Source organism: Equus caballus, chromosome 17, assembly GCF_041296265.1.
Source record: "Equus caballus isolate H_3958 breed thoroughbred chromosome 17, TB-T2T, whole genome shotgun sequence".
NCBI classification, from domain to species: Eukaryota; Metazoa; Chordata; class Mammalia; order Perissodactyla; family Equidae; genus Equus; species Equus caballus.
Window position 1 is genome coordinate 89,362,776 of NC_091700.1, and position 13,342 is coordinate 89,376,117.

Below are 13,342 nucleotides of genomic sequence, written 5' to 3' on the forward strand. Positions count from 1 at the left end.
TTAACGCATCTTTATTTATATAGAGTTTTAACGTTTTATTAGAATGCTGACAGAGAAGAATGAAATAGCAATGTGAGGGTGTTTTAATTATGCCACTGTAAGAAAAGATATTGCTATATTTATTCACGTAAACTCTTTTTCATGAAATACTAAAAAAAGTATATTTTTACAAACATTGTTCTTTTTGCTATTTGATAGAATTATGACAGTAATAGGAATTGACCTTTTTTAAAACATCAAGGCTATAATTTGTACTGACTAAATGTTAAAACAACTATTTCAAAAGCAAAGCAAATTGATTTACCAACAATAATATTTAGCAGAGTAAATTATCATTGTGTACATTCATTTTTAAAGAACGAAATATTGATAATTTTATCATGTAATAATATAGAATCTCATCATTATTATAACATTAAATTATGTTGCATTTTATTAATGACCTGATTAGATTCCACTCTTCCCTGACTGGTAAATGGTTTTTTTAAATGACTGCATGATCTCATAGAATTCTCTGACTCTTATCTTTGTATAATGTTTTTATTTAAGATCTTTAAACTTCAGAAAGCAGCATAAAGCTTTTTTAAAGCTATTATTATAAAGATAAGATTTATTCTGGTGTGTCTAAGTATCTATATAAGAGGGAAATAGCCAATTTTCAGTCTATAAGAAAAAAGGGAAAATCTGTTTATGTTTTTGCCTAGAGAAACTTTCTGTAATTTTTATTTAAACATTTTTAAATGGAGTAATCTAGAGACCAGTGTGTTCAAATCTGCCTTCTACTTTTACTGTACTGAATAAAATTTTTTCATTGAAATCCAATTTTGTATTAGTGGTTAGAAATGGCACCCTATATTCATCTAAAAGAAAGAAAATTAAACACATTATTATAAGACACTAATTGATATTAGTATAGTTGTAACGTCTGCTTCTGTAAGCTTTACAAAAACCAACAGACCACTTCTAAAAGAAATCATGGCAGGTGAGATAATGGTACAAATTAAAAGACAACTTATAAAATTTGAGAGCATTAACATAGAATTTTTTTCTACTTTAACTCAAAGTACCCACTCTCATTTGCAGGCTTTGTCCTTTGAAGTGCCAGCCAAGGCAGTTCTTCAAGGAGTTGCCTGGTCAATCCACCTGTAACTAAACATGAGAGATTATCTGCACTAAGGCGGCGTTTCTGTAGGATCAGAAACACAATTACTCCCGTTGTCGTATTTGTTCTCATGTGGCATTCTGGAAAAGCCTGCCCGATTGAGGTTATTTTCTTTTTAAAAAGTTCTAAAATAATTAGTTATTTCACATACAGTCTGTGAGGCATTCGGAAGCCTCGCGTGGTTGAGACATTTTGTTTGAACATCCGTTTGTTGTTTCGTGTTTCCGGTGTTACTAATCTTCTTGCAGGTAAGCAGGTGATACACCCTAACCAAATTGCAGTGGTCCACGAGCAGTTCTCTCCTTCCCCTGAAAAAATTAAGTGGGCTGAAGAACTGATTGCTGCCTTTAAAGAACATCAACAATTAGGAAAGGTAAACGTTTTGTTAATGGCTTGGGTGAAACTGGTGTTTAAAATACTGTCGGGTAGAATGAAAAAAAAAAAAACATTGAGTGGTTTTTAAAAACTTACTGTATTTTTGAAAGGAGACTATGTTTAGGGTTGAGGGGACAACAGTCATCAGTGAGAAATTCACTTAAAGTATATTTGCCCTTCCGTGTTCCTAAATATTTCACTAACTAGCTTTCACGTCTCTCGTTTTATTCTTTTCATAAACTATATTGGCAGGCTTTGAGAAAATAGAAGAAATCTGTTTAGTTTTTCTCTATAGACTCCGATGCAGCATTCATATGAAAATAATTTTAGATCAAAGTGAGAACAAGTTGTAATGAAATAAACACAGTTTGATCAAATGGCTCTTGTGGAGAGAAGAAATAAATTTCAAGTTATTTTAATTTCGGGGTAGAAAAAGTACAGAAATCTCCTCCGGTTTAGTCATTTAAGAGTGGGAGGTTGTATATGTGTCTGTACCAATTTCTGGACCTGAGATTTGGATAGAATGGAAAGCAAATTAACACTGGAGTGCGGTTGTTCCTAATTTAGTGCATCATTGAGCCTCGCGTTTCCTGCTCTGTGGGTTTCTGCTATGTAAATATTGCAGTGGTGATGCGCAATCTGTCTCCACTTTGTGCCAGTAACACTTAAATTAGGTGTCGCCTGAAGGAAGATTTTATGCTAGTTGCAGCATTGTCAGTTAATTATCTTAAAGGTTATTTGCAATAATACCGTTTGCCTCTTTTTAAGAGGATGGGGGGGAAAAGTTGCATTTATAAATCTACCCAAGAGGTAATATCTGAAGTCGGCCTTGTTACTTACATAAGGTGTGAAGTTTTGATACCTGTCATGCAAAAAGTACTTAGGGGAGAAAGAACGTTGAAACATTATTAAGGTTCTAAATTTCCCCTACAAAAAAAAAAAAAAAAAAAAAAAGAACTGGTTTTCAGTGGTGAACTGGTGACATCGATGTGAGAAGTGTTGCTTGCAGTTTTCCCTGGCAGGAAAAACACCTGAAAAGCCCAGGACTTGGGAAAGTAGGTAACACTATTAAATGGGTCACTCCCTTTCTCTCACCATAGATACCTGCCTTCAGCTGTATACCACACATGCATGCTCACCCTCACACACATGCATGCTCATCTTTCCACAAATTTCTGCTGAAAATCAAAAGGCAGAATATGTGATATTGGAAACATCCCATTTAGGCTTATACCACTTTCAGGATAAACAGCATCCTTTCATTTCAAATCCGTAGTGGTCATCAGAAAAATGTTGCAGTTCATAGAAAAATATTTTTAGGTTGATATTGTGTTTTATGTCCATTTCTATGTCTTGATGCAAAAATCCAGATCCTCCATGAGTAAACATAGATATTTACTTAGGGAGAAGAGCCATGTACTTTTTCATTCATACGTGCAACTAACCCCTAACCATCCCCTCCCCTCTCCTGCATGCTTGCCTCTGCACACTCACTGAATGTTCTACACCTCTTTGTACACCTTGTGACACCTGAGGATAGGCATGTGATAAATACTTCCTACTGAGATAATAAACTGAGGCAGGATGTGAACCATCAAGGCAGACTAAGCAGAGCTCCTGTCCAGGCCAACACTGCCTCCATGAAACATGGACGCTAGGTTCCGCATCGGATAACATCAAAGGATGCCACTTGGCATTGTAAGCAGCTAGGGGTATGGGAGAGGTTACCCTAAATTTCAGTAGCCAGCAAACAAATTCAAACTAGAAACACAGTCTTTTACTGGCATTTAAGTTCTTGAATGAAGGAAAAAACGACACATTTCCATTGTATCTTGAAAGTATTGTTCCCTGGGAAAATTATCTCAAAGTGTCCCTGCCTTTTGATGATGGCAACTTAAATGTTAAATTCTGAACTGTTTTTTTTTTTTTTTTTTTAATAGGAAATGCCTTCTTATTGGGGCATAAGCTTTCACAACAGTGTGGCAGGACAGCTTTTCTTAACACAGAACCATAGAAATTAGAGCAGAAGGCAGACTAAGCATTAGGTCATTTCTTTCCTGCCCCATTCGTGTAGGTTTGTTTCCTACAGCAAATTCTCCTGGTGCTTTGTCCAGCAAGGTTTAAATGATTCAAGTAATGGGGCTTCCAGTGGGGACATATGGTTATTTTATCCAGTTCGCATGTTTCTTTCACTTTGCCTATAAATTGGCTGGTCACAAAAATTGGGTCTGCAGGTAGGTGACTCTGGGTCTTGAGGGGTCTTGGGGTTTCAATAATGTGGGTTCTGTTTGTAAAGATTTAGTATAAATAGGTTGCTCAGTTGTATAAAGTATCGCTTCCAACAAACATCTAATCTGTTTTATTTCAAATATGAATCACTGATGAAAACATACACCCTCGGATACTTTGTCCAAAGCACAGGTGACTCTGTCAATGATGGGAGACTCATGGTTTGTGTCCTGGTGAGACACTTATAAATTTCTAAAAGGTCTTTTTTTCCCCTCTGATGAAAATTTCATTCAAGTAATGTTTTGAAGTAGAAGTGGCCCAAGAAGGCAAAATTATATATCGTTGCTTTTCTCTACTTCTTGCTCCCACTTTTTCAAATTACATTCTGCTCTACGACCAAGGGAATAGCTGAAGTTCACAGTTAATGCTGGGTCATTTGTGTTTTCTATAGTAGTAATTATTGTAATTATTTTTCAAGAATAAAAGTTCTACCTTTTCTTCCTGTTCTCTCCAAATAACGAAATTCATGGGAATACTTAGATCATGAGTAGATAAATTATTGGGGTTCCATCTTTGGTATCACAGGAATTTTGTTTTGTTTTAATTAGAAGTTCTACTAAAATAAAGTTTGATGCCCTTAGTTTAATGTCAGCTGAAAAATACTTTACATTAAGAAATAATAAACAACTCATATAACCTGTCACTGTTTGGCAGGTAATGATACTTGTTTCAGGAAACTAAAGATATTTACAAGCTAAAGAATTTTCCTGGCATAACAGTCCCCACTATAAGAATTAGGCCATAGATTGACAATAGGAACTTGAGGTCATCTTCTCTTATTAAAATATGTTGGAAAAAGTTTAAAACTTCTACATATTCTATGTTCTTATTTTAATTCCCATAAGCCAAAATATTTCTAATTTAGCTGCCACCAATTGTGAGGTATATATCCCCAATATTAAACTTGATTCTTTCTTCCATCCTTCCAGAAAAATATCTTTTGAAATACAACCTGCATGTCATTAATTATTTCAGCTTTGAATTATTTTGTAAAATACTTTAGCCAGGAAAAATCATTTCCATGTGATTTGTTTTACATTTATAGAGAATTTTCTTAAAAGTTAATTTTATTTTTTCGTAGTAATGGTGATTCCAGTATTTGAAAATTCTCCATTAGGAACTGAATTTAGTATTGCTATTAAAAAATATGATTTTAACAGTTCTTTTTCTTATCAACTATGAATTGTATATAGTATGAAAATTGGATAATTGAAATGAAAACATCTCAAGCAAATAATTAGTTAATATCAGTTGATATCAATGGAAATATAATTTGTATATAAATGAATACATATAAGATACATATTTATACTATATATACATTCATGTATATACGATACTGTGTATTTCTTCATGCCTATATTATAAACTCAGTGCTAAATTTTTTTCTCTTTCCATATTCATCACTTCTTGGGCAAAAATGACAGCTAAGGGAAATAGGTTTTTTTTTTAAATGATCGATAATTCCAGGAAATCTTAATATAAGAATTTACCATTTCTTTCCAAATGGAGACTGTAACAGAAAATGTGAAAGAATAGCAAAATGTAACACACGATAGATTTTTAAAGGTACTTTGCTAGAATATTCAAATTTCTGCAGTATCTGGCTACAAATATGGCTTTGCTTCATTTTCCGTTTTCTAAGCACTCTATTTTATTCATATCATCGCTATAAGTGGTTTATTTGGTTTTGGAAGGATCGTTTAACTTTTCAATATTTTTCATTTATTACAGCTTCATAAGCCAGCTAAAAACCAAGGAAGGGGAAGTGTTCATCTTTAACATCTAGGTTCAATTAACAATTATAAAGGTCAAAAACAAGGTCACTACCTGACATAGCAACTGTGAACATCACCCATAACTGAAACATTTGAATTTCGCTCATGAGAGACCAATAATTCAAATTCATAAGTTTACATCAACAAGTAAATCCTCTACTGGAATATGAAATTAGGCACTTATATCTTAATAAAGAAAGAAAAAAGAAACTAAGGGGTTTATTCCTCATGTAAGTCTTTTCATCTAGAAAATTACAAAGAATAATACCTCCCCCCACACACAATATTGAAAGCAAATTATTTTCATAGGTATCTGATTGCAGCTCACACACCTTTCATTTGTGTTTCCAAGTGCAGGGTTTTTCAAAAGAAATACTGTTTGGTCCAGATGGCCTTCTAGAAGGCTCCCTGAGAGAACTCAGAAGTCTCTCTAGCCAAAAATATTGTTTCCGCTTATTCAAGTGCCAGAAATCCCACTGCCACTCTTTCACGCAGATCAAATAAACCATCTAAAGATTTGGTTGTTGTCTTTGTCAGCTGAAAGGGTTGATTCCACTAATAGACAACAATGTGCCCTCCACACCCGTGCGTCCCACCACCCACAGCCTTCTCCCCCTTTATTTGTAAGCAGGAATACTAAAATCATAACCGAGGGATTTCTAGTGAAAATGAAAGATGAAGGGACATAACTCTACTTTTGAGATTCTTGGTTATTGCATTTCTCCCTTTATTTCCTTGTTTATTTAATATTTTTAGAACTATATGCCATAATTTTGACTTTAAAAAGTCAAATTCTTAGAAAAGCTGAGAGTCTGCCAATGATGACTTTAAGGTTGATTTGATTAACAATATATTGCAGATTTCCAAACATTTAAAGCGAAGGTGATACAATTCTAGTGCTAGTCATATCCTATTTCACATAGTCTTAGTGGCAAATGGCTGGTTCAGTATTAAGTGATAAGAGATTTCGTATGTGAGTTAAATCTGATAATTTTTAAAGTTGTTTGCTTGGTCCTTAATTTATAACACATTCTTAAGGATATTTTATCCAAAATAATTCTATTCTGCTCCGTATTTTTTAGGAATTTTTTTTTGCTCAATTTTAATTAAAAAATGTAATTCTTTAAGTTGGATGAAATCTCAGAAATCTTCTAGTTAAATCCTTTCAGTTTACAGCTTAATACACCAAGACCCAACAAGGGTTTGGAAGTTGCCTGAGGTCACTCACAGCCAAGGTGGTGACAGAGCTGGGACCAGAATTCAGGGCTCCCTTTGTAAATAAAGGCATGAACATAGTTAGCATAAATGTGGTTTCAGTTGAGTCACAATGAATCCCCACGCTAATGACCAAAACTGGATAGAGCCTTCAAAGTACTCAGTCACAAACAAAATGTGAATTTGGTTAGTTCAGATCAGTATCTTTTTCTTAGTCATACGCTTTTTTTTTTTCTTCATACCAGAAGCGATGAGGAAAGAGCACAGAGTATCCCTGTACCTTCCCAACCTTCCCAGCTAATAATCCCACATTGCGCCCTCCTTCTCAGTTCTGTCCCGCACTTGTCCACTCGCCCTGCCCCAGAAAGGCTTCTTGGCACTGATCGCTGCAAACCCCATTCTGTTTTATTAGTCATCATTCCTTCAATCTCCCAAGGTCGACTGGAAGCTCTCAGAGCTAGACTGGGAGCCTTTGGCAAAGAGGCCATATGTAGCCCCGAGCTTGGTTTCATCTCGCTCAAAGGACAGCTTCCCAAAGTCCTGTGCTCAGTTACACCTGTGGTTGCACAGACACACCATGGCTTTCAATGTCAACAATAGCAAGAGCCAAATAAAGGCCGTGAAAGGATGGATTTAGTCCTTGGACACCTGTCTCTCTTTCTTCCTCTTACAGTATTTCTCCCTTAGTCTGTATGTGTGTTTCTATGTATGTCTTTCCTGTTCCTCCCTCATTTTCCTTTCCATCAACTCTTTTTGGTTTCCTCTTTTTATCTCTCTCTCTCGTTCTCACCACCTCAGCTCCACACCCCACCACCATCCCTTGCCTTCTCTCCTTTAGCTGATTATAACACAGAAGTTTAGAGCATTCTTTTAATTTTTTTGTTCTTATTAAAGAATTTTGTAATTCTTTTTTATATTAAAAGCAGACAAATGGATTTTTTATTTTATTAAAAAATTTAAATCAAGAGTTTCTATAATTCTCTATTTATTTTTGCCATTTTAGGTTAGTGGACCTCAAAGGAAAAATAGGGGGGGATTTCTCACCACTACCCTGGATAGTAAGAATTCTCTCTGCCCGATCGCATACCTCCCTACAGCACCTTGGACAAAAATAGGTACACGATAGACATTTAGTAAATACTGCTTAGCTAACTGGCTTCCAAATTTCTGATGCGCTAAAAAGGTATTACTTGACGTACTTTTAACAGTATATATGATACTGACCTTTGGTTCCTTTCTAGAAAAATTGAAAGAAAAATTTTTCACCACTTGTTTCATCAGTTATTGTTCATCAGTTATATTTTAGTAAATCTTTTAAAGTTAAAGTGGCTTCTATTAATATTAATTCACTTAGATCTGTTTTCCAAAGAAAGAATAAGCCTACAGTGTATAAAATAGGCAAAGTTTAGCACTATTGGTCTTTGCAAGCTGCTTTAAAATGGCCTTCATTCTCTGCTTTTCTCGTAACCAATACCAGCTTAAATTTGACATAAAGTAAGTTAAATAAAAATATTTACACATTTATCTCATTATTAAAAATTTAAAATCTTTTATAACAAGATTTGTAGTTTCAAAAAATCTGAGATAGAGGTGATAGTTACAGAACGCTGTAAAATTACTCTATGTAAAAATCAACAAATTATATGCTTAACCGGTGAATTTTATGATATGCAAATTATACCTTAATAAAGCTATTTTTAAAACTGAGAAAATTAAGCACAACATCCAGTTTGCTAGCAAATGTGAAAACTCCTTTAGATTACAATACATACTTATAAATCGAATTGTTTCATCTCAGTAGATAGCTTTCCACATAGCATACTTGGCCTGATTTTTCAATTTCTTTATCAAAAGATATTTAAAATAAAGACTTGTTTGTTCCTGTCTGATCATTCTGCCTAAATAATTTTAAAGATAAATCTTGCTGCCTGTATTTTGTGGGCTCTGGGAAGAATTTTAAAAACAGAAGGCCCCTTTGGTCTCCCCTATCTGTTTGTGGAGTAAGGATAGCTCTGGTCCACCGAGCCCCTCCATCTGGGCAAGCAGACAGCTCAGGACTGGTCACATATTAAGGTAATTGACCCAAACATTCACCCCAGCTCTCCTCCCGACTGTTTAGTCACCTCCACCTTCCCTGCCAAATTCACCTCCCAACCCTTCTAATGCTTGTTTTTTTCTCTTCCAACTTCCTAACGCTGTTAGTAAAGTCCCAAATTAATCTTACCAATGTATAGTCTGTGAGCGTTTCTCTGTAGAGCTAAATGATTTCTTGCTTCCTTTTTAAAAAGCAAAATGTTAATGATGTCAATTCATTTTACATCCACTCAATTTCCACACTTCAAGGAATTTCCTCCTTTTTACCAATGCATCAGGCCATTTGTCTTTGCTGGAACTCTTCTTTTCCTGCTCACCATCTGCTGAAAACTTTGTCCTTCGGTTTTACTTCCTCCTCCAGCATAAGCAATGCTCCCAATTTCAGGTGACCTGCATTTGATCAGTATCTCCTCCAGCTGATATTGTAAGGTTTTAGATTCTTTTAAATGTATTTGTTTTCAAATGCTGATGCTATGTCAAATATATTGCACCCCTGAGTCTAGTTTCGTAAAGGGGATGATTCAATCTGGGATTTCTAAGTTTAGAAGGGACAGGAAGCAATAGGCATGAGTCAGCCTCTGCTCATTGCATCTTCAAGAAGGTTGACGTCTCCCAGAACCCTTAAAGCTACTCTGGAATCACAAAATCCTGTTATAACTCAAATGCTCTGCTTCTCACTGGGCTTTTCCATGATCAATGGAATTAAATAATCTCTGGCTAATAACAGCTGTAGCAGGAATAGCAGCAATAGTGGTCGCAGTGATCGTGGTGAGAGCATTGGGAATGGTAGTGGTAGCAATCTCAAATGGGACATGGTCACAGCAGTGGTGACAGTAACGGCAGTGGTGGTAGCAGTTGCAGTTCCCATGTACTGTTATGTGACAGGCCATTGCATATGCTATTTTATTCAATCCTCACAACAACTCTACAATGGGAGTGTTATCATCCCCATTTTACAGCTGAAGAAACTGAGGCTCGGAAAAGTAACATTATTTGCTGTGGATCACACACAGCTAGGAAAAGACAGAGCTGGGATTCAAATTCAGGTGGAGCCGACCCCAAAGCCCATATTCCTAACCTCTGCATCGAGGTGCCTCAAACGGGACAACCCAGAGAAACAAACCCCTTTCTCTCTAGGTATCTTTTGTACATTTTGTTTCCGCTGCAAGCCACTGAATACCTCTTCAGAAAGTGCCCCTCCTGGAGAGGTGCCTATTACTGTTTGGTGGAAAGTCACAGAGGGGCGACTGGGACAGGCGGTCCCCGTGTCCTCTCTGGCCAGCACTGACCTGGCAGGTGGCACTGCACTGGGGAGCATACAGGGCCCTCCATTCCGTTCTCCATCGATGGTTTTGTGCTCTCTTTCCAAGCCAGAGCTACACGGAAAGGATGGGAGGGAAGAGGAGGGAGCTTCTCCAGGCTTTTCTGCTGTTCAGAACTTGGAAAATAAGTCCAATAGGCTGCCCGGGATGCAGGCTCTCCCACACCCCACGCCTATGCCCAACCCCCCCAGGCCATGCTCTGAGGCAGGGACGAAGGGACCTTCCCAAGCAGTTCAGCAGGCCTGCATTGTCACAGTATTCCCCAATCAGATGCGAAACCAACCCCTCCGGATTATCCAACTGTTACAATCTTATGCGTCATTTAAAGGACTTCCCCATCAAAGGCCACAGAATGTCATCCATCAGAATTTCAGTGCTAATAGTAACGACAGATTAGCCCAATACAAATTGTCCATGTTGAATGGCTTGAGTTGAACTTTTAGAACTTTCATGTAGAGATACAGTAGCATCTGTAAATTCTCTGGCCATAGGAGGAAATGGCTATTGAATTTTCATTCAAAATATTATTAAAATACCTATCGAATTATCACTACAATTTAAAGTGTTAAAAAACAAAAACATGCTCTCTATTTCCCAAGTCTTCAGTAATATTCTTTTACTCTCAATGGCGATTTTAAAAGATGTTTATCCATAATACAAAGGGTTCCTGATATTCAGAAGCATATACAAGGATCAAATGTCACCCCCTTTAATCCTTCTTACAAATGCTTTGGGTTTTTTAAGGACTTAAAATGTCATTCACATTTTTATTATTGAATTTTTTTTCTCACTGAAAATAGCCTTTGGTGTTTCTGATATCATCATAATTATAGTACGAGCTTTCAAGTGGAAACTCAGGATGGACGCAAACGTGCTTTTTCTTTTTCAGCCTCATCCTAAGTAAGAATATCTCTGAAATAACAGTTTGGATATATTAGTTATTCTTTGTAAATCACATCAAAATAAATTTAAAATATATACAGTATGTATAAAATAAATATATATTAAATCTTTTTTATATTTAAAGATTTTTCTATAATCATCTCAGGTCCCATGCTTACCAGCCGTACTTTGGGGTATACTGATTAGTGGGAAGAGTTTGAGATTTGGAGTGAAAAGCCATAGATTCTGGTCCTATCCTACTCATAGTTCCTTTAAAAACATTAACTAATACTGAACCGTAGTTTTTGCACCTATAAATCAGATTGTTGGATCTCCGACCACCTCTGGACAGAGGAAAATTACCCAGAGTAAAGGAAAGGAAACAGGTGGTTCAGCTTCCTCCCCTTGGGGTCCAGGAGGGAGCAAGTCTCGGGTCCACCAGGGCATGCAGCAAGAACAGAGGGATTCCGTGGGTTCCAGCCCTGCTTCATCAAGTCGCAACTAAGTCTTATGTCCTTTGTTGTAAAGAAAGTCAAGCAGCTAACGAGTAGCGGAACCAATGTTTTAAAATGTCTCTCTTCCAGATTGCTTTAAAGAGGTTAAATTAGGCTCCCTTTCCTCAGGCCCTAGAGAAAGCCCTTCACCCATAGAAAGACCCATCATCTCATACTGTGGTCCTTCATTCTGCTTCATCTATCGAGTCCTTGGTGACCAGAGGCAAGGCAGACTCTTGCAGAACACAGAAAGCCCACCCCACTCACAGGTCCCGATGTGCTGCTCCCAGTACCCCCTCCCTCCGCCCCTCTCTTGACCTTCATTTGGCATCCCTGACCTTCTCAAGCCGACTTTAAAAGTGCCTGTTCCTTGAAGCCCTTGCCTGGCCAAACCACCCCTGTTTGATGACTCCTCTCTGTGGCTGCTCGGTCCTTAAGCACCATGAATGTGACAGACTTGCACTTTAACTACATCATCTGCATGAGTTAACCTGACCCCAACCCAATATCACATTTGTTGAGGTCAGTCACTGTGTCCTACTGGAGGCCCAGCAGGGGTTGGCCAACTGACCAGTGAGTATTACCAGACCAGGGAAAGATCAAGTGTGCAGAAAGACGCCTGCAGATGAAGGAGAGGAGAGACAAAGACAGACTCCATCTTCCCATATCATTCTCCCCCACCCCCACCCCAGTCACCGAGCTCAGGCCCCACAAAAGAGCCGAACTCCACTCCGAACCGTGTTTTGGGTGCTAGGTTCTAAGGATTCAGAGAGAGAGGAGACAGGCTCCTGTCCTCAAGCACCTCACAGCAGAGTAAGAAGATAGCAGTGTAAAGAAGTAATTGCAATAGAGTGTGTCAAGCGCTCTAAGAGGAGGCCGTATAAGGGAATGAAGAGGAGAGATTAGCCTTACCAGGGAAGTCTAGAAACACTTCACAGACATGACATCTTCTGATGTCTTGAAGCATGTGGAGCAGTTTGCCAGACAAACAGGGAAAGGGCCTTCAGAGCAGAGAACAGAGCATGTGAGAGGTGCAGAGGTGTGTGTGTGTGTGTTGGTGGACTGGCAGGAGACAAGGCTGAGGGCAGAAGCAGGGCTGGTCTGATCTTGGGGAGCCTTGGGATTCCTGCTAAGGAGATTGCACTTGATTCTGTAAGTCCAAAGGGAGCCCAAACAGGGTTTACACAAATGGATGATCCTATCTGATGTTTCAGAAAAATAACCTCATGATCCCAATTAGGAAGGTGTAACCCTCCAGTAAGTGTCCCAGCTCTCTCAGTGAGACCTCTGCTAGGCAGCCTAGGAGCCAGGAGTCTCCCCACTGAACCTTGGGGACCAAAGCAACCAAACTTACATCCTTAAAAAGAACTTCATAACCAAACTGTGAGGGGACCAAGGCCATACCAGGGTCTGTTCAAGGACTCTCCAAGTGTGATAGGTTGAAAAATGGGAAAGAAAGAAGAATGAAACAGTGCCCATCACAGCATCTCTGTGAGAGCATCATCTTGCCCCATTTCAAGTGTCAAGGAGCAGTTGACTTTGTAAGGAAGAGCTCTATCACAGGTGATGGCTGGGCCTGAGAGATTTCAGTAAGTAGAGGGCACAACCAAGATCTTGAGGAGAAATTTCATAATGGCCAACGCTGACTGAAAGTTTTAGGAATTTACTGGGAACTGCTGTGAAGTAAATAATTAATTCATTGGGCATAAGACTTAGCATCATAGCAAAAAA

The 13,342-nt window shown here is 37.9% G+C and overlaps 1 protein-coding gene across 10 annotated transcripts in view; it reads left to right on the top strand.

Moving 5' to 3' along the window:
- Positions 1-13,342, top strand: part of CLYBL (citramalyl-CoA lyase) — a 229,856-nt gene that overhangs the window by 201,238 nt on the left and 15,276 nt on the right. For 5 of the 10 annotated variants that reach the window (XR_011428067.1, XM_023621779.2, XM_005601315.4 and 2 more), the window contains one exon: positions 1,411-1,535. The exons of 1 other annotated variant lie outside the window; for it this stretch is intronic. Coding sequence is in view for 8 of the 9 variants with exons in the window: in XM_023621779.2 (XP_023477547.2) it covers positions 1,411-1,535 (125 nt within the window). In the remaining variant the exon portion in view is untranslated. Of the gene's footprint in view, positions 1-1,410; positions 1,536-7,822; positions 7,935-13,342 lie in introns of all 10 variants that reach the window. 4 more of the 10 variants (XM_023621778.2, XM_014732174.3, XM_070240416.1 and 1 more) reach the window with 1 other exon arrangement.